We start from the raw sequence: 27,021 nt of genomic DNA, 5'->3' as shown, positions 1-27,021 counted from the left end.
TTTCTACCTTTCTACCTCATATTTACTGCTAAATAAAACCATACTATTGACTTTGGCACATGGTCCCATTTGCATCTTAATTCGGGCAGAGGCATCTTTTAATAATGGGATCCTAACAAGCATTTATTTGCAAAATCTAACTGCATAACAGAGATGCAGTTTTCATCTTATGCTATGCAAATCACACTATCACCTTTCAAAGAACTACTCTACTCACAGATTTGGTTAGAGGATTCTTGGGTTTGGTTTTTTTGTTCTATTTTCCAACCGTGACCAGAGATCAGATTCCCCTCCACATGTGCAATGAGGAGCCTATGCACATTATGAAATTTTAAACAAGCAAGGAGTGATAAGTACCAGATCTAAAAGCAAGAGGTTAGCAGTCAGATGTTGAAAAGATGGAGAGTCAGTCATGTATATGATACAGGAACGCTGATATAGTTAAGTACTTGAATAAACTGCGTCTATGTTCAGGCCAGTACTCGTTATTAACTTTTTGATTATATTTTAACTGCTATAGCTTCTCTTAAGTGGATGAATATTGCAGTTTGAGGGGTTTCTGGGGGGTCACTGCCGGATGCTCTGTGAAGGTTTTCAGGGCTGGAATCACCCCCCACCGCCCGTCCCTCGTGGCAGGGACAGGTGGTGGAGGTACTTAAGCCAGGAGACAGAGACCACGTAGCACGCAGGGAATCCAGCAGCGAAGAAGGGCCTTTATTCAAATTTCCCACAGCTTATAAGGTCTGCTGGGCCAAGGACGGGATTGGCCATTTGGCTAGCCAATGCAAGAAGACAGTTTAATAACTATGGCAACACAGAAAGCAATGGTAGACAAGTGAGTTAACAACTTCCAAACCCCAGCAGATGAATGTGTATTTAATGTGGACCTATAATCAATCTGACAAATTCCACTGTAACGTTGCCTAACAAAGCAGTAACTGTTTGGGAATCTTTACTTTCAATAGCTTATATAAGACAATAATTCTAATACTTGAAATACAGTATAATATTACAAATGCATAGTGTTTTCATACCCTCAGTCATAATAAATCCAGGTTGTTTCTGTCTACTCCCCAAGCCATTTGTCAATTGCATTCTCATATTTTTTTTGTTCCTTTAACCAGTCTTGATGCCACCTAAGGTTCGCAATAACACTTGAGTAATTCTGACCCAAACTTTGTTTCCAACTGATAAACTGTCGTTTGTTATACTCCTGAACAGAAGAAGAAACCTTTGGATAGTTTACTATAGAACGGAGTATTTTGTCCAAGGAACGTACAATTAGTGGGAATTTTATGGCAACATTTGTTAGCTCATCTGGATCAGCAGTAAGATCTGGAACAAACAAAAAGCCAGTTAAGACTGTATTTAATTAAATTAATGAGTTAGTCAGGACATAAAAGTTGTAACATACCAAATAGTTGAGGCAGTACTGAACAGCCATCCGAGTACGCGATATATTTCCATTTGCCAGTTCGCAGCATATACACAGAAGAATTCACATTGCACCCATGGAACTCACTCAGCACCCAAGAGGGCCGAGGTCCACTTGGTGACACTTCACTCTCAGTCTTTTTATGTAGCAGCGGTATAAGAGAATATCCACTGAGGTTCTGTGGGACAGGAATTCTTGCTATATCTAAGGAAAGATATACAAAACCAAAATGCTATTGCAGTTTCCATGATTAAAAAAAGCCTAACACAATGCTACAGTTGTCTGAACATTTTATTTTTATAATAAGATGTACATTCCTAATTATTATTCTTGTAGAACAAAGAAACACCAAAAAACACAATGAAGAAACTTTAGGGAACTTCCTGAGGCAAGCTGCCCACCATCTTGATCAAATTCACTATCATCTATGTCTAACAGAAGTTTGTGAAAAGAAATCACAATAACCTCCTTTGATGGGTGGTGCTTTTTTATTTTCTAATCATGGTTGTAAACATTTCTCTTCCGCTTTGACTGCGGAGAGACCAGGCAGGAGAAAAAGAATGTCACAGTATGAAAAGACCCCAAAAGCTCCACATTCAACATGGCATAGCATTCATTCCTTTAACAATAACAGTGCTAAACTGCTATGTAGCATTCTTCAGCAGTGAATATTGAAATGCTTTACAAAGGTGGATGTTATGGTTATCATCTGTAACTGGTGGGGAAACTGAGAAGCAGGGGCACTTGCTTCTCTTGCAGGACTGGAGATAAAGATGGTATCAGAAGTAGTATCAAGACAGTGCATGTATGGAAAACACTGGTGACTCCATAACCCACTAGATGATCCTCAGAAGATGCTGTAATATCCATAAGCTCCTCAGCATCAACTTACATCACAAGTGTCTCTAGGTCACAAAGATCAGGTCAATATTAAAACGCTGCACAGGTTTGTCAAAGACATTCTGAAAAACATAATCAAGAATCCCAACCATGTCACCTAAACTTCAGCATGTCCTAAAAAACAGGTATGACAGTTATTTTTTAATCACCACCCTGAACATCATCTATAGTCATTCAAAATTCAACATCTTCCACTTCACAGAGCACAGTGGTAGTATTTAATCTTCAGTTCTATGCCAAGTAGCGATACTCTGTGCATACAAATTGCCCATAAGTGACTTCCTTTATCAGCACACATCTTCCTTTTTGTCCTCTGTCCAGCCAGCATCTGACTAAGCGCTAGAAAGACTTGTAATGTGTAAACTCAGCAGTTTCCAATGAATGGGCAAAAACCTTGAACAAATACATACTACATTTAAACAAATGAAAAAGGGATATAGGCTCTTCTGTTATCCTAAATCAGTAATGCTATTAGTTGAAGTAACTGCATGTGCAAAGAATGTTCCCGGTACCTTCAGCAGTTCCTGCTTTTCCAATAGAAAGCCAAAGGTACTTTCATACAGATCAAGAAACTCTGTGTTGCCTGGAGGAAAGGTTATGTAACATCCTGTTAAAAAATGCGAGAGCTGTTGTACTTCCATCTGAATTATAGGTATCACACAGATTCTGCTGGAATCAAAACATCTGTGCCTATTCACAAAGTTACTAAAGGTGGAAGTCTTGAGCAAAGCCTTTGGATGGTGTCTTAAGATGACACAAAGCAAAGGGATTATATTTATCACAAAAATAGGATTGAAATCTGTTTCCTCATTAGCCAGCAGTAGCATACAAACTGAGGACATAATAGTCCACAGAGGTAGTTCTTCACGTTTTCACAGTCACCTCGACATATATGCCTTTCTGACATTCAGTTTACAGAAAAGGGGAACTGCCAGAAGAGAAGGAAAGTTCTGGGGTGCGGAGGGGGAAATAGAAGGAAAAGATAGAAAGATGTTAAACCACCTGGCCAATTATTTCATTTGGGAAAAGGGGACAAAGAAGAAAAAAAAGAGATTTTTAACTCTTTACATATGATACCATAACTTCATCATCATCATCATCATGGCTAGGCTTCGCAAACAAAGATTTAGGAAGGACACTACCCACATTTGCTACAAGTGTGCTGGTGGCTAAAGAAGCCAATGAGAGAGAGACAAGTCCAGCTGCAAAAGCCACAGCAGAAAGACTCCTTAGATGGTATTGGCAAAACATGATTCTTTCTGTGTTGTCTTTTCTCCTCGAGAGTGATCCTGTGTGTGTTCTCAAAAGAAGCAGCAGCGTTATAGATGGTGTGTCTCCAGGCCTCTGGATTGAAGGCCAGAGTAGACCAGTTATGAAGGTCAATATGGCCAAGGCTGAGATGTTGTTTCAGGGAGTCCTTGTATCTCCTCTTCCAGGCTCCTCTCTTGCAGCAGCCAGTGGCAAGTTCACCATAGAGCAAGATCTTAGGGAGGGGGTGGTCCTTCATCCTTGAGACGTGTCCTGCCCAGCACAGCTGTGTTCTCAGCAACATGGCCTCTATACTTGTGACTGCTGCTTGTTCTAAAACAGATGTATTAGTCACAAAATCTGATCAGTGGATGTTTAGGATTGTATGGAGACTGCGTTGATGGAAGCGTTCTAGGAGTCACAGGTGGTGGCGGTAAATGACCCATGATTTGGATCCATATAAAAGAATAGACAGCACAATGGCTCTGTAAACACTGATTTTTGTGCTTTTCTTCAGGTGTTTATTTCGCCAGACTCTTTTATGGAGTTTTCCGAAGGCACTATATGCCTTTGCTAACCTGTTGTCTCTCTCTCTCTGTCAATCTTACCATCCAAGGAGATGAGGCTACCTAGGTAATAAAACTGTTGGACTGATTTGAGCTCTGATTAGCCAATGGTGATATGGGGATGATGGAAGACTTCCTGAGGTGCCAGTTGATAGAGAACTTCTGTCTTCTTTAAGCTGACTTCCAGCCCAAAGAGCTCAGCAGCGTCTGCAAAGCAGGATGTTAAAGTAGCAGCAGAGCTACTTCTGTGTGGGCGACAAGGGCAGTGTCATCAGCATAAAGCAGCTCCTGGACAAGATGGTTTAAGGTCTTAGTGTGGGCTTTCAGTCACCTTAGGTTGAAAAGGCTTCCATCAGTACAGTATCGAATGTAGATACCATTTTCTTCATCGAGGTCTGCCGTGGCCCTTTGGAGCATCATGCTGAAAAAGATTGTGAATAGGGTTGGTGCAAGAACACAGCCTTGTTTCACACCATTGGTTATTAAAAAGGGCTCAGAAAGTGTATCGCCATATCTGACTTGGCCCTGCTGATCCTCATGGAGTGAGATGATCATTTTAAGGAACTTGGGGGGACAACCTAAACGTTCCAAAATCTGCCACAGACCTTTTCTGCTCACAGTATCAAAAGCCTTGGTGAAATCAACAAAGGTTACATAGAGACCTTTGTTCTGTTCCCTACACTTCTCTTGCAGTTGTCTGAGAACAAACACCATGTCTGTGGTACTCCTGTTGGCTCTGAAAACACATTGGCTTTCAGGTAGAATTCCTTCTGCTATAGTGGGTATTAGTCTGTTCAAGAGTATTCTTGCCAGGATTTCACCAGCAGTGGAGAGCAGAGTAATACCACGGTAATTTGAACAGTCTGATTTAATTCCTTTCTTCTTATACAAGGTGATGATGACTGCATCATGAAGGTCTGATGGTAGTTCACCTAGCTCTCCCAACAGCGCACCACAAACTCATGAAATTTAGCATGGAGTGCAAGGCCCCATGTTTCCAGATTTCAGGTGCAATTCCATCAACCCCAGCTGCCTTGCCAGTTTTCACCTGCTGTATGGCCTTGAGAGTTTCTCCCATAGTAGGGGCAATATCCAATTCATTCTTCACCAGTTGCTGTGTGATGGACTGAATTGCTGAGTCTTGAATTACATGGCTAGTACTGAAAAGAGTCTGAAAGTGTTCAGACCATCGATTCAGAATGGAGATTTTATCTGTGTGAAGCACCTGACCATCTGTGCTGAGTAGAGGGCTTTGGACCTGATATGTAGGCCCGTATGCTGTTTTCAGGGCCTCATAGAATCCTCTGTAATCACCTGTATCAGCGCATAACTGATTTTTTCCTGCTAGATTGATCCACCACTTGTTCTGGATGTCACGGAGTTTCTGTTGGAGCTTGCTGCATGCAAGATGAAAGGCTGCTTTTCTTACATGTCAAGATGTCTGAGCAAGGTGTGCTTGGTGGGCGGTTCTCTTCTTCCTCAACAATTCCTGGATCTTTTGATTGTTTTCATCAAACCAGTCCTTGTTCTTCTTGAAGGAGAACCCTAAGGACTCTTCAGAGGATTTGATATCAAATTTGAAAGAAAAAGTCACTCAGATTTTATATCCTATTTTCAACTGGATAACAGGATTTTTTGCTGACATTCACTGCTAGAAGTACAGTTTTATCTACTGCCCCATGTTCTCTCAGCCAGCTGCAGTGTACACGTGACACATCTTAAAGAGAAAGCTTTGCAGACTGGCTTGAAAAGAACGCTTTTCTGATTTGTAGTCTCAAACAGCAACTTCACCTGATGTTTAGTTTCAATGAGAGTCATCTCTTGCATGATTTATCACAGACAACTGTTTAAAACTTCATTCTTAAAAGTAATTTCCATCCAAGTAATTTATTGTCAATTCTTTTCATTTGAGTCTCTGTCCCATACTGAATACTTTCATATCTAATAAGGTAAGGAAATAAGATACAATAATGGATATCCATTCTTACCTTATTAGTCCTAGGACTACTGTCTAGGGTTTTTTTGTGTTCTGTTACTGTTTTTTGCCAACATACATATATCTTTTAATAAAGGGTTGTTATTTCTTCTGGTTTTTTTCCCACACTTCCTCGATTAAAGCCCCTTAATTTTAAATTTACAATTGCTGAGAGAGAGGAGTTTGGTCTATCTCATAACTCATTCTCTTTAGCAAACATTCCATTCCAGTCTCCTGAGACTGAGACAAGTTGCTATAGTAAACTGTTAGGTATGAAGGCTAGCAAGGATTATACATATCTCAAATGCATCCAAGGAGGCATAATTCTGACTATAATACAAATGCATAATAATGGTAACTGGGAAAAAAAATTTCATTTGAAATTACTTAACTCACCAAGCATAGTAGGATATATATCCACAAGAGATACTACATTTGGTATTTCCTGCTGTTCTTTTACACCTGGTCCCATAACTAAAAGAGGAACATGGGAACTTCCTTCATACATGCTCATTTTATAGAACTGACGATGTTCCATAGCAAGTTCTCCATGGTCTGCAGTGAATATAACAACTGCTTTTCTAAGAAGCCCCGTATCTCGCAGAGCTGAAATAATCTCACCTGCAACGACAAAAAGGTACTGAAAAGGATACATTGAAAATACTTCTTCCAACTTCTGTACCTGCAAAGCAGCATGTAAACCTCTAGGAATCCCCTAGTCAGAGGGCTGAAATCTCCTCTCTTTTTGCACATACATTTGTGCAATGAAGATATGACATACACTCCTCTCCTTTTGCATGTACATTTGTGCAACAAAGACAGGGCCAAGATCAATGAAGTCAGTAATTAAGCAAAGCACTTATGCATCTTAAATATTAAAACACTAGAATGATTCTTTCTTAAACAAACTGGTCAAAATACATTACAAAACGAACACCCCAGCTTGCAGTCCCTTCATTCCCTAAAACTGTCAGGCTTCCACTGATCTCTTTTCATTCATAAAATGAGGAAGAGCAATTCTGCGTCTTTGAATTCAATTTATCAGCCTAACATGTCTAAAAGATCAGCTTATTTATTCATGAATTTCATACTAGTAGGCAAGTAAATTCTTGTTCATTCATGGTCACTTTTCAAATTAAGAAACAAAATAAATTAAGACCAATTTGCATTGTCATTTTTGTGTATGTAGACCTTATGGCAAACTAGGAAGAATTCTGAAAGTCTAATGAATTATTTCTTAACTGTCAATAATATGCTGCTAAGGGACACTCCAAATGTAACCTTATTGTTTAGTCTACACGTAACAGCTGTTATCCAGTCTACACATTTGAAATCAATCTCTAAGAACTACTTATGCACTAAAATTATCTTTCCTTACAGTTCTTCTTTGTCAGTCTGTCTCCTCCACAAAAATGTTTCCATTTAATCCAGTTAGCATTTAATCAGAGAGCATTTAGTTCCTCTTGTACATGGGTCATGCAATGTTTTGCTGCTGGTTTTCAACAGAGCCTCTGACTTGTGGTTGTGACTACTTTTCAGAGTGCACTGAATTCACCTTGCAAGAACCTTATAAGCTATCCCACTATTTGTCATATAGACTGATTAAGCAACAACTTACTCCCAGGTCTGAATTGAGGTGGTTTGTTTTCTATTTTTTCCCCAAGGATCAGCCCTATCAGCATTTTCCTTAAAAGAGCAAAACTAGAAAACTCACTGTATAATGAAATATTACCTACCCAGCATGGCATCTGTCTCTGCACACATAGCATAATAAAATGCTCTAATATTTCTCACTTCTTCCTCTGTAAACTCTCCTGTGCAATTCTTGGTGTACGATGAGTAATAGTCTACTGGATGCATCTCAGAGAGAGAAGACCACTTGGGTATTTTAATAGCTTCATAGGTTACCTAAAAATAAGAGGAAATAACCATCACTTTAGCAACTGAATAAAACACATTTTTTTAACACAGATTTAATTAAAAACTTTCTCACATAAATGCACAGTTCTCAGTTTACGGTCCAGGAAACACCACCTGCTTATCTGTTATGTGGTGCTGCTACCTTGTCTGTACTTCACTGCGGCTTACACAGGTAGCAAGTAATTGTAAAAAATCATCTAGAAACTAAGGCTAGGAGCCAGAAATGTGTGCTTTACCAGCTGTTGTATTATTTTAAGAGAGAGAGCACAGAACAGTCTTCTAGAACTGTACTCCCGAATAAGTACAGAAGTATTGGCATAGTGTCTTCATTAACTGTATGACAACTATAAACCTCATGTAACAAAAAGATTGGGTGTTATGTGGGACGACATGGAAATTCATGCAGTCTGGGAAAGTCTCCAGGACAGTGATGACAAGTCTTGACATCTTGAAGAAAAGAACTGACTATATTAATCCAATTTTCTAATACTTTTCTACTTGTTTGTACAGATGTCAACCATTTACTTATAAAGAAATGCAAGATCAGTGTGATACTAAGAAGCCAATACATTTCAAGTAGTGATGGATATGTATATTTACACTGGCATACTCACAGATATTGTGTGTTGCAGTACTAGATTTAGAGCCTCCAAGTTTGACATATACATTTAGCCTAGGCTGTCATACCTATAAGCATTCCCTTATGTAAGTGCTGCATTTAACAGTTAATAATTTCTATATAATAGACTTAAAGCACAAATTACCACAAAAAGCAGAGAAGATGTAATCTTAGTATGGAAAACTTAAATTTATTAAAAACTAAACCCACACCTGTTGCCTTTGTTTACCTCTGAAAATCTCTAACAAACAGATCTGAGGACTAGATTATGGCACAGCAACTCCAGTGTCTGTGGAGCACATTCCCGGGGCTGCAGTCACAGCTCCACAACTCAGCTGGCCCCAAACATGGGCAACACTGGTTCCTGATAAAATAACTGAGATACTTCCTGTCCAAGAGGCTCTGTACAGCACAAAAGCAATCAGATCAAAGTTGTCCCTGGAAACATTACATTCCTGTTTACTTGGAGTATCAATCCCATGTTGTACTGGAACACATGGCCAAGTATGGATAATGAAGAGCTGCCTGGGGAGCTTGTAGTACAGTGCCTGTCTCTTGAGCCTATGGTATATCTTTGACCATATGTTAATGTCCTTGTGTTCCAATACCCACAACATTCCACCTTCCACAATGTCAATATTATCTCTTAATATCTAGCAGATGTATTAAGCCATAGAGTCGTAGAATCATTAAGGTTGGACAAGACCCCTAAGATCATCAAGCCCAACCATTAAGCCACTACTGCCAAGCCCACCACCTAAACCGTGTCCCCAAGTGTCACATCTAGATGTCTTTTAAATCCCTTCAAGAAAGGTGAATCCACCACTACGTTGGGCAGCCTGTTCTAGTGCTTGCCAAGTATTGCGGTGAAGAAATTTTTCCTAATATCCAATCTAAATGGTCCCTGGTGCAATTTGAGGCCATTTCCTCTCATCCTATCACTTGTTACTTGGAGGAACAGACTGACAGCTAAACAAGTTGGTAAGACTGCAAGAGTTAAAGTGCCCACAGGCATAAAACCTGGCTTTGTAATACTCAAACAAACACACCAAAATCTGAGTTTCCTTAGGCTCTACAGAAAATAGGCTGCTAGAAGAAATCACGGAAGATAAAATAATAGCAGACAACTGCTGCAGTCATCTTCCTACTGCTTAAGGTACTTGGCTACATAAAGTTACATTTTAGACTTCTCAAATTGTATTTATTAGCTTCTTAAGATATAATGGGAGCAAAAAGTGTCCCTCTCTATCCATGATTCTTTCTACAGAACTACAACCTGGATGCACAAAGTCATAATCCTTTTGTCTATATACAGTAATTCATAGCTAGGAAAGAAGCCAGATGCCCTGAAAAAGTGACAGCTTGTGCAAAATACAGGGGACCATCTGCTTAACAACACAAGGTTTCGCAAACATAGCATGTTGATACTCAGTTCTGTATTAGAGCCCCAGTAAACAGGACATTTAATTCAGTTCTTCATCTATGCAATCAAACTTCTTCATGAGATTATCTCTGTGATTTTCAAAGACTGCTTCTTCCTGACCAAAATACAGCTACATCCCAGAAGAACCAGCCAGTGTTCAATAAATGATAATATGTAGTTCACACAACACAGTATGCATATGTAGTTGTGCAAAGGACCTCAGCAAACTATGGAGTTTAAGTACTCTCTCTAACTGGATTAAGGATGACACAAAAATTTGTCAGAGATGTTATAACTCTGTCTGTGACTTGAAAATGGTAGCCACCCCTTCCCAGGACACATCTAACCTAGCAATTAGCACCTAGCAAGTTTTCCTTAATAACTAAGCTAGATCTTGTTTTTGTAAATGAAGGGTTTTTCTCCATGTTCTTCCTCTCCCCACGAACTTTTCACCATTCCCAAAAGAACCCACAATCCTCACTATTACGAAGAAATTCAAAGAAATACAACCTTCATTTGTATACCTTTTTCTGTAAGTATTTGTATTTTTGGTGCACCTAGATATTTAGCAGTTCTCCACTAGAGAAGGCCACAAATTATACACACTGCATATGAAGAGTTTTTCTGAGGTATAAAGTCTTTTCTAACCTAATTCTAGTGCTTCAGTTACAGAGAATATTTCATGCCTTTCTGCAATGCAATCTGTTGTAACATATTCATATTTTATGGCAGATAATGGCAACTGGAGACCATACAAAATAGAGGAAAAAGTATTTCTTCTTTGAAATGAAGTGGTATTTGTTAGCTTTACATATACAGACATAATGGGACTTTTTTGTCCTCTAAAATCATTGCAAACCCACAGTAGCAAAGGAAAAGTTAACAAAAAACAAAGACTTCTGTTGTGTCTTATTTTGCTTCATGGTCTAGGTTCATACTGCAGGAAAAGTTAATCTTTCACCGTAAAACTCAGACAAAATGGTTACCTATAACATCATTTATAACAAGAAGAATACAGAATATTCGTAACAATGAACTTCAGACCATTAACTGAAAATAATTGACAGCTATAATTTTGTTCTTTTTACATTTCTGGCCATTCAACTCCAAACTTCTTTATTGATTCAGTGACTACTGCTACAAACCCTTTCCTACAACAGAGAGGAATTTGTCCCTTCTATTTGCCTAGCCTTAAATCAGAAATCTAACACATCTTTCTTACTGTATACTGAAATATGAAAACTCAGTATGGCTTGAAAAATCAGGAATAAAATACTGTATGTAAAAAGTACAGTTATTAGTAGATTCATATTGAAATTTCATCTTCACATACCTTTTCAAGCCAATAGGGAGATGTTAAAAATGTAGAGGATCCAAAATTTTCTCCTGCATAGGGTGATGGGTATGGGTGTGGTAAATTTAGTCCCAAGTAAAGAACAAATGGTTGAGTAAGGTTAACAGCTTCTTCCTTTATCCAGTTTACTGCTTTATCAGTATTCCGCCAATCTGCTTCCATCACTCTAACCCGCTTCCTATCACCTGTAAGATTTACCATGGGTCTCCCTTCTTGCCGGAGCAGGAAGTGAACATCCCTAGTCCAAGCTTCCACACGGTTACTGAAAATACATACACAAGATACATACTCAGCAGAAAATGTTTTCTTCACTTTTCCTCCAAGCAAAAAGCATTATGAATTCCTGAAAACCTTTCCTATACTTTTAGCTGCAATCTATCTGTAATTCCTACCTAAAGGAAAATTGTTATTCAATTGAGCTATAGCTATTGTGCCTCTATTTTATACTCCAACTTTCAGCCTTTTTTTCCTGCTTCTGAATCTTCTTTCTTATTTATTATCACTTCATGTCAGAAGAGCTCTTCTCACATCTAAAAAATAATATTTAGAAATAGAATCTCCATCTTATTGACACTGCTCTGCATTCTGGCATGGATTCACATGCTATTTATTTGGTAAGGAGGGTCTTAGATTTTTTTTATTGAAAAGGATTCAATGAGAAATAACTTGCCTGGTGAGGCTGCCTTTAGAAACAACATTTTTAAACACACTTAAGACAAAAATCTGTAAGAGTGATTTATCTTGTTCATTTACTTTAGATGTAGTTGATAAATGCTATTGAGGAGAAGCGTGTAGAGAAAGCAAGAAGGGGGGAAAAAAGGCAATATTTTAATGATAAAATACTTTTGGAACAGATTTTCTAATGCCATGACAATTATTACCTCTCCAAAACACTGGGAAATCTGAGTTGTAGATGGCCTTGTTTCTTTGCTAGAATGAATGATGCTACAACTGAGGGAGGAAACAGCCCATCTAAGACCTTGACTAATCTTTACCTTGTTCATGGCAATTTCAGTAAAACAAAAGAAATTCTAAAAGGAAGTATGAAACTGCTGAAAATTTGATCATACGCTTAAATCCAAACAAAGCACTATTATTGTTTAGAGAGCACCTAACCAGTTTTATCCCCACAGGAATTTTACCAGTGCACTTTTAACCTCCAGAAAAGCTATTCAGAATTATCTGTAACAATTCTTTTTTATTTTAACTTCTTGTTTAGGCTCACACTTCCAAGCTAAACAGGCTTAAACAAATTACTTAGAATAAATAAAGGTTGCTAGATGGTCCACAGAGAAAGCATGTTGCACAAACACTGAAATGAAATTATGGTAAAGGAGTGTGTGTGTAAAATTGCATCTAATGCCATAATACTGACTTAAACTTAAAAAAATATTATGTAGACCATAAACCAGTCAGATTATCCAGTCAGACTGAGACTAGGATCAAATTAAAAGAACAAAATCCTCTCAAAATTGAAGAACAAAAAAATCCCCCCCAAAAACCCAACCCAAACCCAAAACCAAAAAACCAAACTCAAAAACCCAATCCAAACCAAAACCACTCCCACAAAAAAACTCCAATAAAATCCCACTTCAGACCCTTTCCACATTCTGGAGCAACAAAGGAGTCATTTTGACACATCCAAGAGGAAAACTAATCCTCAGGCAGAACAGGAAATGCCAAAATAAGGCTCTTCAAAAAGCCAGGTGGAGTACTGAAGAAGAGTGCAATACTAGACCCAAATCTACAGTTTAAAATGAAAGAGCAAGGACTTGACAGGTAATTATTTAAGACCTTTGGAAGTTAAGGTCAATTTTCCACTTTTTCAATGGGAATGAAAAGAGATCACATCTCCTTTGCTAGCAGATAGTACTCCAGTGATTGTAACAAATATATAACCAAAAAAAGCCATATATAAAGGATATAGCAATGCAACATTGAAGACACACCATAATGAACTACCATCATTATTGACCCAAATGAAAGTGACTACATGAGAGTCAGTAATTACACTTATTTTAAATGAAATAGCCATCAATACTCAAAAGCATACATGGAGTCTTTTTGACAGGAAGCAGAGGTTTGATGTATACTACAGTCCAGAGGCTGAAGATTCAGTTCTTTCACTGTGTTAGCATATATTTCCTAGGAAACCTCTTCTCCAAATCTCATTAATTCACAACTGTGAAAAATTATCTTATGAGGAAGTCACATTCAAGTGGCTCCTTTTCATTATACATTTGTATTTTTAAGATACATAAACTTTCATAGTTAGAGAGATGTGTTAGCAATGAACTATTCGCAATAGGTTAGAACAAAGTAGAATTGATTTATGTCACCTAACCTAACTGTTGAAGCAGAAAAGTTAACAAGTTTTTTTTTACGTAGGTAAACATGGGATTAGGGAGCAGAAGTGGTTTTATTGTCCAAAGAAGCAACATATATGCTTAAGAAAAACTTCTAAATTTCTAAAGAGATAATACTGCATGCTGAATCTTGCACTAGCTGAACTATGTCCCTTTGCTAGTCTCCCTTTTAACAGGAAATTAAAACAGCAGGACATTTTAATTATCTCCACAACAAACAGGAATCTTTGTTATAAGTCCTCTACGCTGTTGAGAGATTACCGGCTACTTAGGGTTTTCAAATGTCTACACAGACGCCATGCTGGGAACAAGATGTGCATTTTTCTCTGACTGAGGAATTGTATCTGTAGTTTTCATTTTTTAGATTAAAAATGTTGTAAATTGCCATTTTCAAATTTGTCTTGTGTAGGTGTAAAAGGTTGACTAACTATGCGTTTATTTTCATTTATTCTCAACCACTACCTGCACTTATTCAAATAACATTAAGTACAGATCTCAAACTTTCACTGAACGGAAAGTCAAAACAAACGTATAAAAAGTTTGTAGTAGGCGAAAAGGTAGGGTCAAGACATAGAAAAAAAGATAATTAAAAACTGCAATACCATAGACTTCACAGTATTTTCCTATTATATCTGAAGTGCCTAAATTTAGCCTCATGGGACCAAGACTTACGCAAACATGATGTCATTATATGGTTATATCATAATTTTTGTTTGTGAGACTCAAATCCTATCATCACTGAAGTAGATACATGCCAGAATGAGGAAAATAAAAGCACACCAACGTAACTCCACTGATACTGATGCTGCCATTTTGAAAAGCACTGAACTGGCTTAATTTGTTTCTCATCTGTGAAGACTCATGACAAAATTAGAATTTAGAATAATACAATGAGAACCATGCAAATGTGAGAGTACCAGACATAATGAGAGCAAGCTTAAAGCATCAATAGTGAGGGAACATGAATGACATCAGCAAAACAGATCAGTACTGAAGAAGGGGATTTCAATGTTAAGATCACTGTACAGATGATGAGTCAGCAGCATTCTGATAGCAGAATGGCAACCAGTTCATCATGCACTCCGTATGCCATTTCTCTTTCTGTTATTTGAATGAGCAGAGTAAAATAGGATAGTTGTAATAAGTAAACAAAAAGGGTATTTGACTAATGTTCCTGTAGACTAAAGCCACCAAGATTTCATGTTAAAATATCACGCCATATCAACTTCTCACTCCTACAAAGTGTAAAATACCTAGGGAAAATGCCATTTCATCATTGCCGATCAACACAAAAATAGGAGAGATCTCATCAGGTGACATCAGTTACCCTATGACATGTCAGAAATCTTGTTCAGACTATTTGAACATGAACTAGTATTTGTATGTTTATGGCTATGAGACTGTGAGCTGGCACACTTTACCGACATAAAAAAATTAAGCAACATAAAAATTACATTCCTCTTCTATATAGTCTTACATTACAGTTTTCTTTGCATTATTTCTTACGCAATAGAATTTATTTGAGAACTAAGGAGTAGTTCAGCTTTGCACACCTCAGTCTGGAGTCAGAGTTCACCTACAATGGCTGACAATGAAAGCAATACTTCTGGAATCCAGGCACTTACATACAACTTTATTTCAGTGCCACCTCATGTTCCACTTATCACATGAACAGCCATGAAATTCTAGAATTATTTAGAGCTGCTCTTCTTTAAACCTGAAGTGACTTTACAGATTAAACATATTTCAATGTTATGCTACATTTCTTCTATCTCAGTGAAGGGCAGGGTGAATGTATACTACTAGTATTTAGGCAACACAGAATTTTCTCTGCACAAAAGTGATTCAGAAGAGAAGTAAAAGCGTCTGTATATTACAGCAGGTAATTTTCATTTGTTGGGTAATATTACTTTACTAAAAATCAATTCTAGAAATGCTGAAGCATGATTCACCCACAGAATCATTTGTCTTGCTTCATTACACAGAACAAAATCTGTCCCTTTGCCATCTCAAAGAATCATCTCTTACTGGCACTTTACAGTATGCTCTTAAGACTATTTTGAAAAGTATGAATGCCTGAGATAGTCACAACAAATAATCTCTATGCTACAAATACACAAATACCCATAAGCAACCATCTTAATGTTGTTTCTTGCCAGAGAGAAGAATTTCACAACATTCATACAAGGAGGTACAATGAATAAGAACAATACTGCAACGGACAACTTTCTAGTACTTTGTACCTTGTACAAGTACTTGTTTCTCACCAGAAAGAATAAATAAAATCAAGAAAAATGCAGAATAATGAAAAAAAGAACAGAGTTTGAACACCCATCAGATAACAATCATATGCTAAGTTATTAAGAAGAGCCGCAGACAGTGACAAGCAAGAAGCATAAGAAACATACAAATATGTACACTCTCTGGTAAAATAAGTAAACATGAAGTTTTTGCTGTAAGTCATTTGAATAATCCCTTACATGCAGCATAGAACTGGTATACAGAAAAATGGGAAAAAAGCTTGCTTTTTCTTTTTTGACAGTCTTAAACTTGAGAGGAAAGTATTACTTTGGCCAGATTCTGAAGTGGATACTATCTATCAAGTATTTTGTCATTAAAAGCAGTGTATACATACCCATAAGCAACCATCTTAATGTTGCTTAACATACTAGTAACTACTTATGTCACCTTTCAACTTCTAACAGCTCATTTTACTGAGGGAACTCTAACCTGTTTAATATAAAAGAAAAAACTACTCTTTATATTATTTCAACAACAGACATCATTACTAATCAGTGAGATAGAGCACCTTCATAAAAACTACATAGAAGGAAGACACCATTTTTTGTCCCAACTATCCAGACATATTATGATTATTCTTTTTTTAAAATAATGCACTTATTCTCTAAATGTTTAACTATGTTTCATTAATTTTTGTAATTCCTAGTCACAGTAAGCTTTAAAGCATAGGAAGTACAGCTCTATTGGTTTTGCATGGTAAATCATCTCTTACTGGCACAGTAATTTTTTCAGTTAGAGCCAATGCCAGCCAGCTCCAAAATGGACCCACCACCGGCCAAGGCCGATCTCGATCAGCAACAGTGGTAGTGCCTGCAGGATAACATATTTAAGGAGGAGAGGGGAAAACTGCACAGCATCAGCAGCCAGAGGAGATGGGAGTGCATCCCGTGGAAGGGACCCACAGTGAGGCAGTTCGTGAAGAACTTCAGCCCATGGGAAGGAATTGGAGAAGTGTGTGGAGGACTGTCTCCTGCAGGAGGCATCTCACACTGGAGCAGAAGAATGTGAGGACTCCTCTCCCTGAGGAGGAAGGAGAGGTAGAGACAACATATGAGCACAGTCTGCGCTCCCTGTCCCCCTATGCTGCTGAGGGGATTAGGTACAGAATTTGGGAGTGAAGTGATCCTGGGTAGAAGGGGAGGGTGGGGGAAGGTGTTTTAAGATTTGATTTTACTTCTCATTGCCTTGTTCTGAATTCTAATTGGCAAAAAATTAAATTAATTTTTCTGAGTTAAGTCTGTTTTGCCTGTGTGCCTGAGTGATCTCTCTATATCCTTATTTTCAGCATTAAGTCTTCCATTATATTTTCTCTTCCCTGCCCAGATGGGGAAGGGCAGTGATGGAGCACCTTTGGTGGGCACTTGGTGTATATCTAGGGTCAACCCACCACAACAGCACAAATCTGTGAACATTTATGGCCTTCAAAAAAACCCCACAAAACCTCTCATGTTTTGTGATGATAGATTTAATATTAAATTATTATAATTATGTTTTTTTGTTCTGCTTTTCTTACACTGCTAGTATAACGCAGAAGCCAGGAAGTCTCAAAGCAAGGCAAAAACGGTTTATGAATTTCACTTAGGGAGCAATACCAGTGATAAAAAATAACCATTCATGTTGGGCAAAACCAGTTTTGATATCACCTTCCACATACAGGTGCATGGGATATGCTTGCTTCTGCATAAAGTTGCAGGACAGATCTCTGTTAGGTATCTAGCACAATTTCTTTTAAATTAAAGCTACTACTATTTCAATCAGAGATAGAAATCATGTAACAGATCATTACATGGTTTGTTCACTACTGTCCATTACATAGCAGAAAAATCTATCTGATTACCTAACTGAATGATGTCCAGAAGTATAGTCCAATTTCCCAAACTTCTGTGTGTGGTAGCCATGCTTCTCCATGAGATCCATCCATGTTACGTAATCTGGATCTAGACCTTTGAAGTTATTCCAAGATTCTGTTAAATGGGTGAAAAGACCACTCCACATAGCTGGGGGAAAAAAATAAAATTTTGATGAGTAATTGGTACTCCCTACCTGTATACCTGAGGAGGGATTAATCTTCTCATTATTACAGAGGTTAGAAGTCCACATTGTGATCCAATAGAGCAAGAAATACAAAGTATTACTCTTTCAAATCTTGTCATAATCAATATAAGTAACAAAATTTACTCAAATAATCCCCAGAATTGCAAAAGAAGGTCCCATCCTTCCAGGTGCTAAGCAATCACTAAGTCAAGGTTTTCTTAGACCAGAAAATATTCTTATTGATTTCTGAAAGAAAATGGTATGGTAGTACAGATCCCAATCCAACAGTCCTCTACTTACATGTTTTTCAGAGTATTATTTCCCCTTACTACAGTTAGATTTTAATATGAGTTTAGGTATATTTGTGAAGGGAATAAGAATATAATGTTTTCATAAAAAACATATGCCCTCAATTTTATCCTTTTTAGGTAATGTACTTCACTACCAGCTGCAGAAACAAAGTGAGAATATTTAAGATACCAAGAAGAAATGAAACCAAGGGAAGAGTTGCAAAGGAACTATAACAGAAGATTGTTTTAGTCAATAGCTATTTCTTTACTGCTTGTTGAGAATTGTTCACTCTTTCACTCACTAATTTAGAGTTAAAGGGAATCCTAAAGTGAAACTAAGTCATTCCACAAGCAATAAAAATATCCTGTAAGCATAGTGCATCAACCCCACATGGCAATACTCCTCTTTCCCCACCCCAAAGTCCTCTTTCCCACCATGTCCTCTGGTATCATCCCCAACACCTCCATATGAGATGTACCCTCACTTCCTTGCAGCTTTTTGTAAGCCACTGGCTAAACAAAAGCTGTCCTGCTGGTTCAGAGCCCCACATGTGATGACTGACCAGTGGCCACAGCCACCCAAAATGCTACACAGTCTTCATCACTGGGAGCAATAGCTGCCATATTCACAAAACTTGGTAAGATTAAATAACACAAAGTTATTACTCTCAGCAACAAAAATTGGCTGAAAGATACAAAAATCAAGAAAAAGAAAAAAAGACTGTTTGTTCATGTAACCTCGCTCACTTAAAATGGGACCTTGAGAAAAAGGTTATCAATAAAGTGAATACTAAAAATGTAAAACTATATTTGACAGCCTTTGCCTGCTGTCTCATCCAGTGTATGCTTTGAGAGAAAGGATCCCCCTCACAGCTACAGATGAGGGGTGGTCTTTGCAACTGAAAGGACTAGACACATTTTAAGATTGAGGAATACAGTTTCTTTCTGTCTTCCCAGCAAATTCTGCAACTAAAATTGAACAAAGAAAAACAAGTGCATTAAGTAAAGAAAAATCCTGAAGAATTCAATTAAAGCTACTGAAAGATACATCATGTATCTAAAAGTGTGTTTGGAATAAATGTCATTGGAAGACAGTGATAACAGCCATCACTTCATTCAGCATCAGTCTCTTCTCCCAGGCAACCAGCAGTAAGACAAGAGGGCATGGTCTTAAGCTGTGCCAGGGGAGGTTTAGGTTGGATACTAGGAAGAAATTTTTTACAGAGAGAGTAATCAGACATTGGAATGGGCTGCCCAGGGAGGTGGTGGATTCTCCGTCCCTGGAGGTTTTTAAGATGAGACTGGATGTGGCACTGAGTGCCATGGTCTAGTAACCACAGTGGTGCTGGATCAAGGGTTGGACTTGATGATCTCAGAGGTCTTTTCCAACCTGTCTATGATTCTATGATTTTTTAAAAATCTGAAGCTTCAGTGGAGTTTGCGAAAAGATTTGGAAGCTTATACTTACCTGAAAAAAACAGTACAAAAAATGAAAAGAAAGGAGGAAGCATAAGAAACAGGAAAGAGAAACAGATGAAACAGGAGAATACTGTAAAAATTCAGATACAAACTAGAAAAAAAAAAAGAAAAACAAAACAAGTCCCCCTCAATTAAAAGCTTTGACATTTCCCATCATTACCATATATTTAAATTGACATGTGCAAGCATTTATCTGATGTTTCGCTTGCTTTTACCTGCACGCGAAGGACAACAAATTGGAGAATTGGTATAGGCATTGAGAAAGACAGTGCCATATCTTTTCATAAAATTTATGGAAGGTAAATCCACAGTCTGATTTCCTGGAAAAAATGTCAAGCGTCCATCCTGCAATCAGAGAAAAACAACATATAAACAACCATTACCACAAACTATTGGCTGCATTAATTCATAGATTTGTTACTGTAGTGGGTTTCTGTGGCTCGATTTTGGTACTGGGGGGGGAGATACAGGGGTGGCTTCTGTTAGAAGCTGCTAGAACCTTCCCCTGTCCCATGGAGCCAATGTCAGCCAGCTCCAGGATGGGCTTCCTTCTGCTGGCCAAGGCCAAGCCAATTAGGACTGATAATAACACCTCTGTGATAACATAGTTAAGAACAGAAGGTTGTTGCACAGGAAGAATTCCAGCCAGGGAAGAGCTGAGTGAGAACATGTGAACAACAAAGCAGACACCAAGTTCAGTGCAGAAGGAGGGGCAGGAGGTGCTCCAGGCACCAGAGCTGAGGCCCCTGTAGCCTGTGGTGCAGACCATGGTGGAGCAGCTGTGCCCCTGCAGCCCATGGGGGACCATCGGGGTGCAGAGACCCACCTGCAGCCCATGGAGGAGCCCATGCTGGAGCAGGTGGATGCCTGAAGGAGGCTGTGGCTCCATGGGAGGCCCAGGATGGAGCAGGGTCCTGCCAGATACCTGCAGCCCGTGGAGAGGGAAGCCCACGTTGGAGCAGGTTTTTCCCAGGTAGGACTTGTGGCCCCTGTGGGGGACCCACGTCAGTACAGCTCATTGGTGAAGGACTGCACCCCATGGAGGAGTGACCCACGGGACAGCAGTTTGGGAAGAACTGCTGCCTGAGGGATGGACTCACGTTGGAGAGACCCATCAAGGATTATCTCCCGCGGGAGGGACCCCACAGGAGCAGGGGAAGGTCTCCTCTCCCTGAGCAGCAGCAGAAACAACAACCGACCATAACCCCCATTCCCCGTCCCCCTGCACTGCTGGGGGGGAGGGAGAACATGGAATGAAGGAGGGGTGGGGGGAAGATGTTTTTAAGATTGTTTTATTTCTCAATCTGTGGCTCTTACCCTGTTAGTAATAAATTTAGGTAATACCCCCACTTTGAGCCTGTTTTGCCCATGAAGGTATCTGATCTCTCCCAACTGTTATCTCAACTTATGAATCCTTAGTTGGTTTTTTTTTCCTCTCTCTCCTCTGTCCAGTTGCAAAGGGAGAGTGAGAGAGTGGCTTTAGTGGGTACCTGGCATCCAGGTACCTGGCTAGGGTCAAACCACTAGTTACCCTGAACTTGCTTAAATGCTGCCATTTCTACTCAGGTATGAAAAATATTGTCGAGAAGCTTTAATTAGATCAATATAAAATGGATTACTTATGAAAAAGTGCAACATAAAAGATAACTGGGCTTCTTCATAGTAAAATTAATTCCTTTCCATCACTATACATTTTCTAAGCTTCAGTTTTAGGGAGTAGGGTCCTACGATGACACATTCAATGGGAATAGGTACAGTGAAAGATGACAAGGAGTCAAGCTGAATCCTAACACAGATGTGCACTAGTATATATTTCTATGAAACCACCCCTGAACCCTCATAATTTTTAAAGGTCTATCCACATCACAACTCCGAACTTATTTTAACCTACGTACTGGAAAAGTACTGAGAAAGCTTAAGAAAGGCTATTCTCCCACTGATATGCCATGCACAGTGGTTCCCTTTTGATACTTGCATATTGATAATTTAATTTTTGCCTTTTGTTTGGATAAAGTTTTTAATCAGTAATTTTAAAAAGACAAACCATTTCAAATAGGTACTTTTACAGTAAAAAGTTATAATCACTTGAAACCAGGTTGCATGCAGACTGCTCTATTTCAGGTAATTGTTTTTTCCAGTCACTTTTATTCCTTTCCTTTCCAGTCACTTTATTTCCTTTCCTATCCTGGTTCAGCAAGATGTCCCAACACAGTCCAAGCCTGACTGGCTCTTCAGTGTACAGGCAGGTGACAGCGAATCTGCACAGTTTTAACTGCAGAAGAAAGCAATTCCCTCCATACTTTTTCTGGCAGAAATACTCTGGGACAACATGGCATAGTAGAGAGAGTCACTTCATTTGGCATCAGTAGAGCTGGCACCCCAGCCTCTGAAATCAGAACATGACAAACAAGTCATCACCTAATTTTATACACTACTACAAAAGGCAACTAAAACAAGCACTCAGTAGGACAAACTGGAAGTAAAGCTGTAATCTGCAACAGGAACTTGAAAGAAATTTTGGGCTGAAAGTGCTCCTCAGAAAGTTGTCCTGGTTCCAGCCAGGACAGGGCTAATTTTTGCTGGAAGGGGTATGGCTAGGACATGGAGGTTATTTTATATTACCTCATGTCATTTTCTGAAAAGGTGTCCCTTCTGGGTGAGGGTAGCATGGTAGCAGTATTGTTGGGCTCCAGTATTGTCAGGCTCTGCATGGTCCAGGGGTGAGCATTCACATGTGAATCGCTGGCCTCTCTTGTACTGTCTCTTACTAATACTGTTGCTGTTCCTTATCTCACTGCTGTTTCCAGTAAATTGTTCTTATCTCAACCCATGATGTTTACCTTTTGTGCCTCCAATTCTCCTCTCCAGCCCACCACAGGGAAGGGTGAGAGAGAAGGCAGAGTGAGCAAGCAGCATGTGGTTTGCAGTGCATACCATTCCTAAACCGTGACAAAAGTACACAACTGATGCATAATCCCATCAACAATATATTCTTAAGTTTCTTCAACGGTTTGCACAGCTGGAGATAAGAGTTCATTATATTGATACTGTGACACAATATTCAGTGAGACATTAGCAAAAGAATTCTGTATACTTTGTGTCATGGTATACTTCCTATACTGAGACATGATGACTGTTTCTATAGGTGATGCAGGTATTCAGTGAAAGTTCTGTTCTTGAACAGGCTGAGAAGCTCAAAAGCTATTTCTGGAAACTTGTCCTCTAAGAATTATGTAAAATTTGCAGGTTTTGACATACCTAAGGAAATAAAATTGTTTTAACACAAACAAGCACATTTAATCTTGAGCAGGAACTTGAGCAGCACTGCAAGCAAAGCCTCACATCATCCAGTTTACTTCAAGCAGCAATTCAGGAGCCGAATTGCTAGCACATTCCTCCAGGAAACGTGCAAAAAGCACAATGCCTGATGTGACACAGCAGCAGAAAGCTGGCTGTTAAGTAAAAGGTCACTGTTCAGGAGGCCAAACACAGTCTAGTATCACTGAAAAGAAAACTTTTGTCACACTTGACAACATAGGTGTGCATCTTTCATAGGCAGCATGACCCACAACAAAAGCAGGCACACTTTCTAATGAAAGCCCAGACATTTCAACAGCTTGCAAGACTTAACCTCTTTTTTCCAGAAAAACTGTTAGTTTCAACAGTACCTGTTCTCTACTAGTGATGTAATGAAAATGGTTAATCTATTTCTGCCTTCAAACCCATCTCAAAAAAAAAACTTACACAACACAACCTTTAACATATTCTTTGTATGCACCATGTAGACATGACACTTTTCAAAAACAGCACTTTGTTCTTGATCGTTTATGTAAGAATTTCAAAACATCTGGGATTTTACATTTCTTTTTTGTAAGGCTTACCTCATTAATCCCTGTAATATAGTAATGAAAATATTCCTGTTTACAGGTGACATAGAGAAGTACAACTAAGACTTGTCTGCAGCTTCTGCTAGTATCTGGAGACAAAAATGGACATTGACCAACCCAAGGACCATAAATATTGTAAATTCAACTATTGGTAAATAACAGTTTTAGTAAAAGCCGAACATTTGGAGAAAAAGCATGCATTACTTTGCAATTTTAAGAGAGATTATATAATCAAAATAAAATAAACAAAGAATAGAGACAAAGAAAGTCTATACAGTGCTATTGCATTAGTACACAAGAAGCTATTTCTTTATCTTTGAAATCACAGTGTATGTCTTTTAAGATAGGGTTTGAAAAAAGATAATACACATTTACCAAATATTTAGGAAGAATTCATCCCAAGAAGCTCAGACAGCAGGCAAGAAGTCAAGTGTTCTGTGCAGTCAAGGATGGAATTCTGAGAAGGCCAGGAATCAAGACTTCTCAACAGTGATTGAGAAGCAATGAGATATGAAAGCCCTTGGAAGTAATACCACAGAGCTTATGTTTGATTCCACAGTTAGGAGAGCTCATATGAGGCAGAGAAACCTGCCTGGTTTTACTCCTCAGAGTAAAACCTACATCAATGCACTTCCAGTATGCTGGGTGGGCAATTAGAAGCATGGTGAGAAAAGTGTGAAAAATGTGCTGTCTTCAGGTGTGTCCAAGGAAACATACTTAGTATTAGTTAGTGGAAAAAATAAAAAAGTCTTTTCTACCTGTCTGGGTGTTAAACCAAATGCATCAATAAATCACTGTAATGAAGCCACTAGATACCTACTAATTCCTCTATTCTTTTAGCTGTAGATACACATCTGACAAGTTTATTGTGTTGTTATACCTTATAAGGCCCTGAGTAAACCAACAGTCAGTCATTTCATCTGTGAATATAGAAATTCTCTATCCCATTTCTTGAGGAGACCTAGTGTTCTTATGATTTACAATAGCAAGGATAACAGGGTTTAAAGTGACTTTCTTTTCGGCTTTTCAAGTCAACAGAAGAGCATTCACTGTACACACCAGCTCTGCTCCAGTAGCAGCTGCCGTGCCCTGCAGTACTGCTGACATGCCCCTCTCTACCCCAAGTTGTGGTGACAAGCTGTACGTATCACCCTAGACCGGAGGAACCACCTGTGCAGAGGTTTCTGACTATTGTAATGAATCAGATGCAACTGATTCCAGGAAGAAAGGTGAGTTTGGTTTGAAACACTAAAGGTTACCGAGTGTCTCTGAGACACAGCAGGCCTGCCCTTGTAGTCCCAAGCGAGACTTCCGCCCCGCGGAGGTGCTGGAGAGCTAAAACCAGCCTCGTTGGCGCACGCCTGTGGCTCCAGCCTGGATAAGGCACCGGTATGGCCTCGTTGCCGCATCCTCGGCGGCACCACTCGGGCCGCTGCCGAGTGTTTTCCCGCCCTTCCTCACCCGTGCGGCGGCCCACCCCGCGCCGCCGGCTGCCCCCTCCCCAGCCACTCACCAAGGAGTCGCAGGCCACCAGCACCACGCTGGACGGGGCTTGGACCCCAGGAGCGGCGGGCCGCGGCCTCGCCCCCGCCCCGGCGGCCAATGAGGAGCAGCGCCAGCCCGGCTCGCCTCAGCGGCTCCCGGCCGCCGCATTGCCCGCCACCCTGGCCCCCGCTCCCGGACCGAGAGGAGCAGCAGCTCCGAAAGCAGCTCCCAGGGCCCCGGTCGCAGCGAAGGGCAGGACACCGCCGCACCGCGGCCTACAACTCCCACGGTGCCCCGGAGCGGAGGACTGACTACATCTCCCAGGGTGCCTCATGAGGCGGGAACTATATCTCCCACAGTGCCCGGAAAAAATGGCGGTTGACTGGGTGTATCGCAGTCCTGAGGTAAGAGTGCGCCTGCGCGCGGTCGGCAGTGCCAAGTGGCGGGGGCGCTGGTGGGCGGAGTGAAGCAGGGGGGTGGCGAAGGGTCGTGGTGGCGGTGGTGGCGGCCCCGCTTAGCTGCCGCGGCTTTCCCTGCCGCGAGGGCCTGGCGCCCGGCCCGCGGCGGGCGAGCGGCTGTGCTCGGAGGACTGCGGGCGCGGATCGCTTCCCAAGGGCCCCGCAGGCCCAGGGCCCCGCCCGCGGCCCAGGTTGGGCGGCCTTGCTCCAGGGACTGACCGCCTCCGCGGTGCCAGGCTTTCCGCTGAAGCGACGTGTATTTTCTCCGTAGGTGGCAGTGGGGCTCCTGCTGGACAGTGCCCGCGGCAGGGTGCGGTTTTGATGAGCGAGACGTCAGTGCCTTCGTAAAAGCAAAATCATCTCCAGGAGCTGCTGAGCAATGCAAGTTCAACAGGTTTCTTTTTAGGTGTTAAAGAAGTCTTGGAAATTCATTCTCATCCCATGTCCTTTCATTACTAAATTAACACTGGGCTCTTCAACCATTCTTTATTTCTGCTTTTCAGCTGCTAAAAAAGTTTTTTTGTTCTTCATTTGGTCACCTTTCCCATCTCTTTTGGTGCTAGCACCAGCGCTATTGTTTCTCAGTGTCATCCCATCTAGGCAGCTTTGACTGTGGAGTTTCTAAAGTTTATTTAAGGCGAAATATTTACCACATACACTGAAACAGTGTATGATTATTGGAGTTCAAAAGCATGATGTCTCTTTGATGTGTCCTGAAATACTTATTCTTTTTCAATTCACGGCTGTAGCCAGAAGCAGAATCTGGAGTAAGAGTGTGTCAAGGGAGAGGACCATGGTGAGCCACACCAGAGCGTGACAGGCTGGCCATAGTGCTGCTGTAGGGAGCATGCAAGAAGAGCCCTGCCCTGATCCTTAGCAATCCTTTAAACACATATGCAGGGCAGTATGCTGCTTAAGTGCAGTTTGCTGATTACTTTCTTCTATAAAGAGGAATTACTATATGCAGGATGTTTTTCTCATAAGTCTAATGAAGGCCTCTTGTAACACCTTTCCTCCTACTTAAATTTATCTTAACCTGTAACAAAAGTTTCATTCTGGGGTAGTTACTTTGTATCATTTAACTGTTTGGAATATTGAGGGTATCCTGCCTTGGAGCTAAACCTGAGTAATTTTACCCATGTTACTTTTATTTATCAGGTGTTAGTGCTGTATGCATTTTAGCATATTACACTATATTTCTGTGTTTAAAATGCTCTCTGTGCAACTGCAGTAGGATATAAACGTTTTGTATGTGTCAGTATATCTTTTTACGAGAACTGA

General features: G+C 39.9%; 2 protein-coding genes across 4 annotated transcripts in view; one reads left to right on the top strand and one right to left on the bottom strand.

The window, feature by feature from the left end:
- Positions 1 to 1,066: 1,066 nt before the first annotated feature.
- ARSK (arylsulfatase family member K) lies at positions 1,067 to 26,880 on the bottom strand. Its single transcript, XM_018085941.2, is given in 11 exon segments — positions 1,067 to 1,335; positions 1,415 to 1,639; positions 6,521 to 6,745; positions 7,861 to 8,032; positions 11,420 to 11,702; positions 17,945 to 18,104; positions 20,126 to 20,255; positions 25,311 to 25,400; positions 25,402 to 25,557; positions 25,640 to 26,112; positions 26,877 to 26,880. Coding segments are annotated over 11 exon segments (2,187 nt in total).
- TTC37 (tetratricopeptide repeat domain 37) overlaps positions 25,590 to 27,021 on the top strand; it is a 47,451-nt gene continuing 46,019 nt past the window's right edge. For 2 of the 3 annotated variants that reach the window (XM_018085940.1, XM_018085939.1), the window contains exons 1-2: positions 25,590 to 25,686; positions 26,012 to 26,121. The gene's annotated coding sequence lies outside the window, so the exon portion shown is untranslated. Of the gene's footprint in view, positions 25,687 to 26,011; positions 26,135 to 27,021 lie in introns of all 3 variants that reach the window. The other variant, XM_029965368.1, reaches the window with a different exon arrangement.

The sequence above is a fragment of the Manacus vitellinus genome, unplaced genomic scaffold (assembly GCF_001715985.3).
Source record: "Manacus vitellinus isolate BGI_N305 unplaced genomic scaffold, ASM171598v3 scaffold_9_pilon, whole genome shotgun sequence".
NCBI lineage: Eukaryota > Metazoa > Chordata > Aves > Passeriformes > Pipridae > Manacus > Manacus vitellinus.
This window is presented reverse-complemented; position numbering and strand designations above follow the sequence as displayed.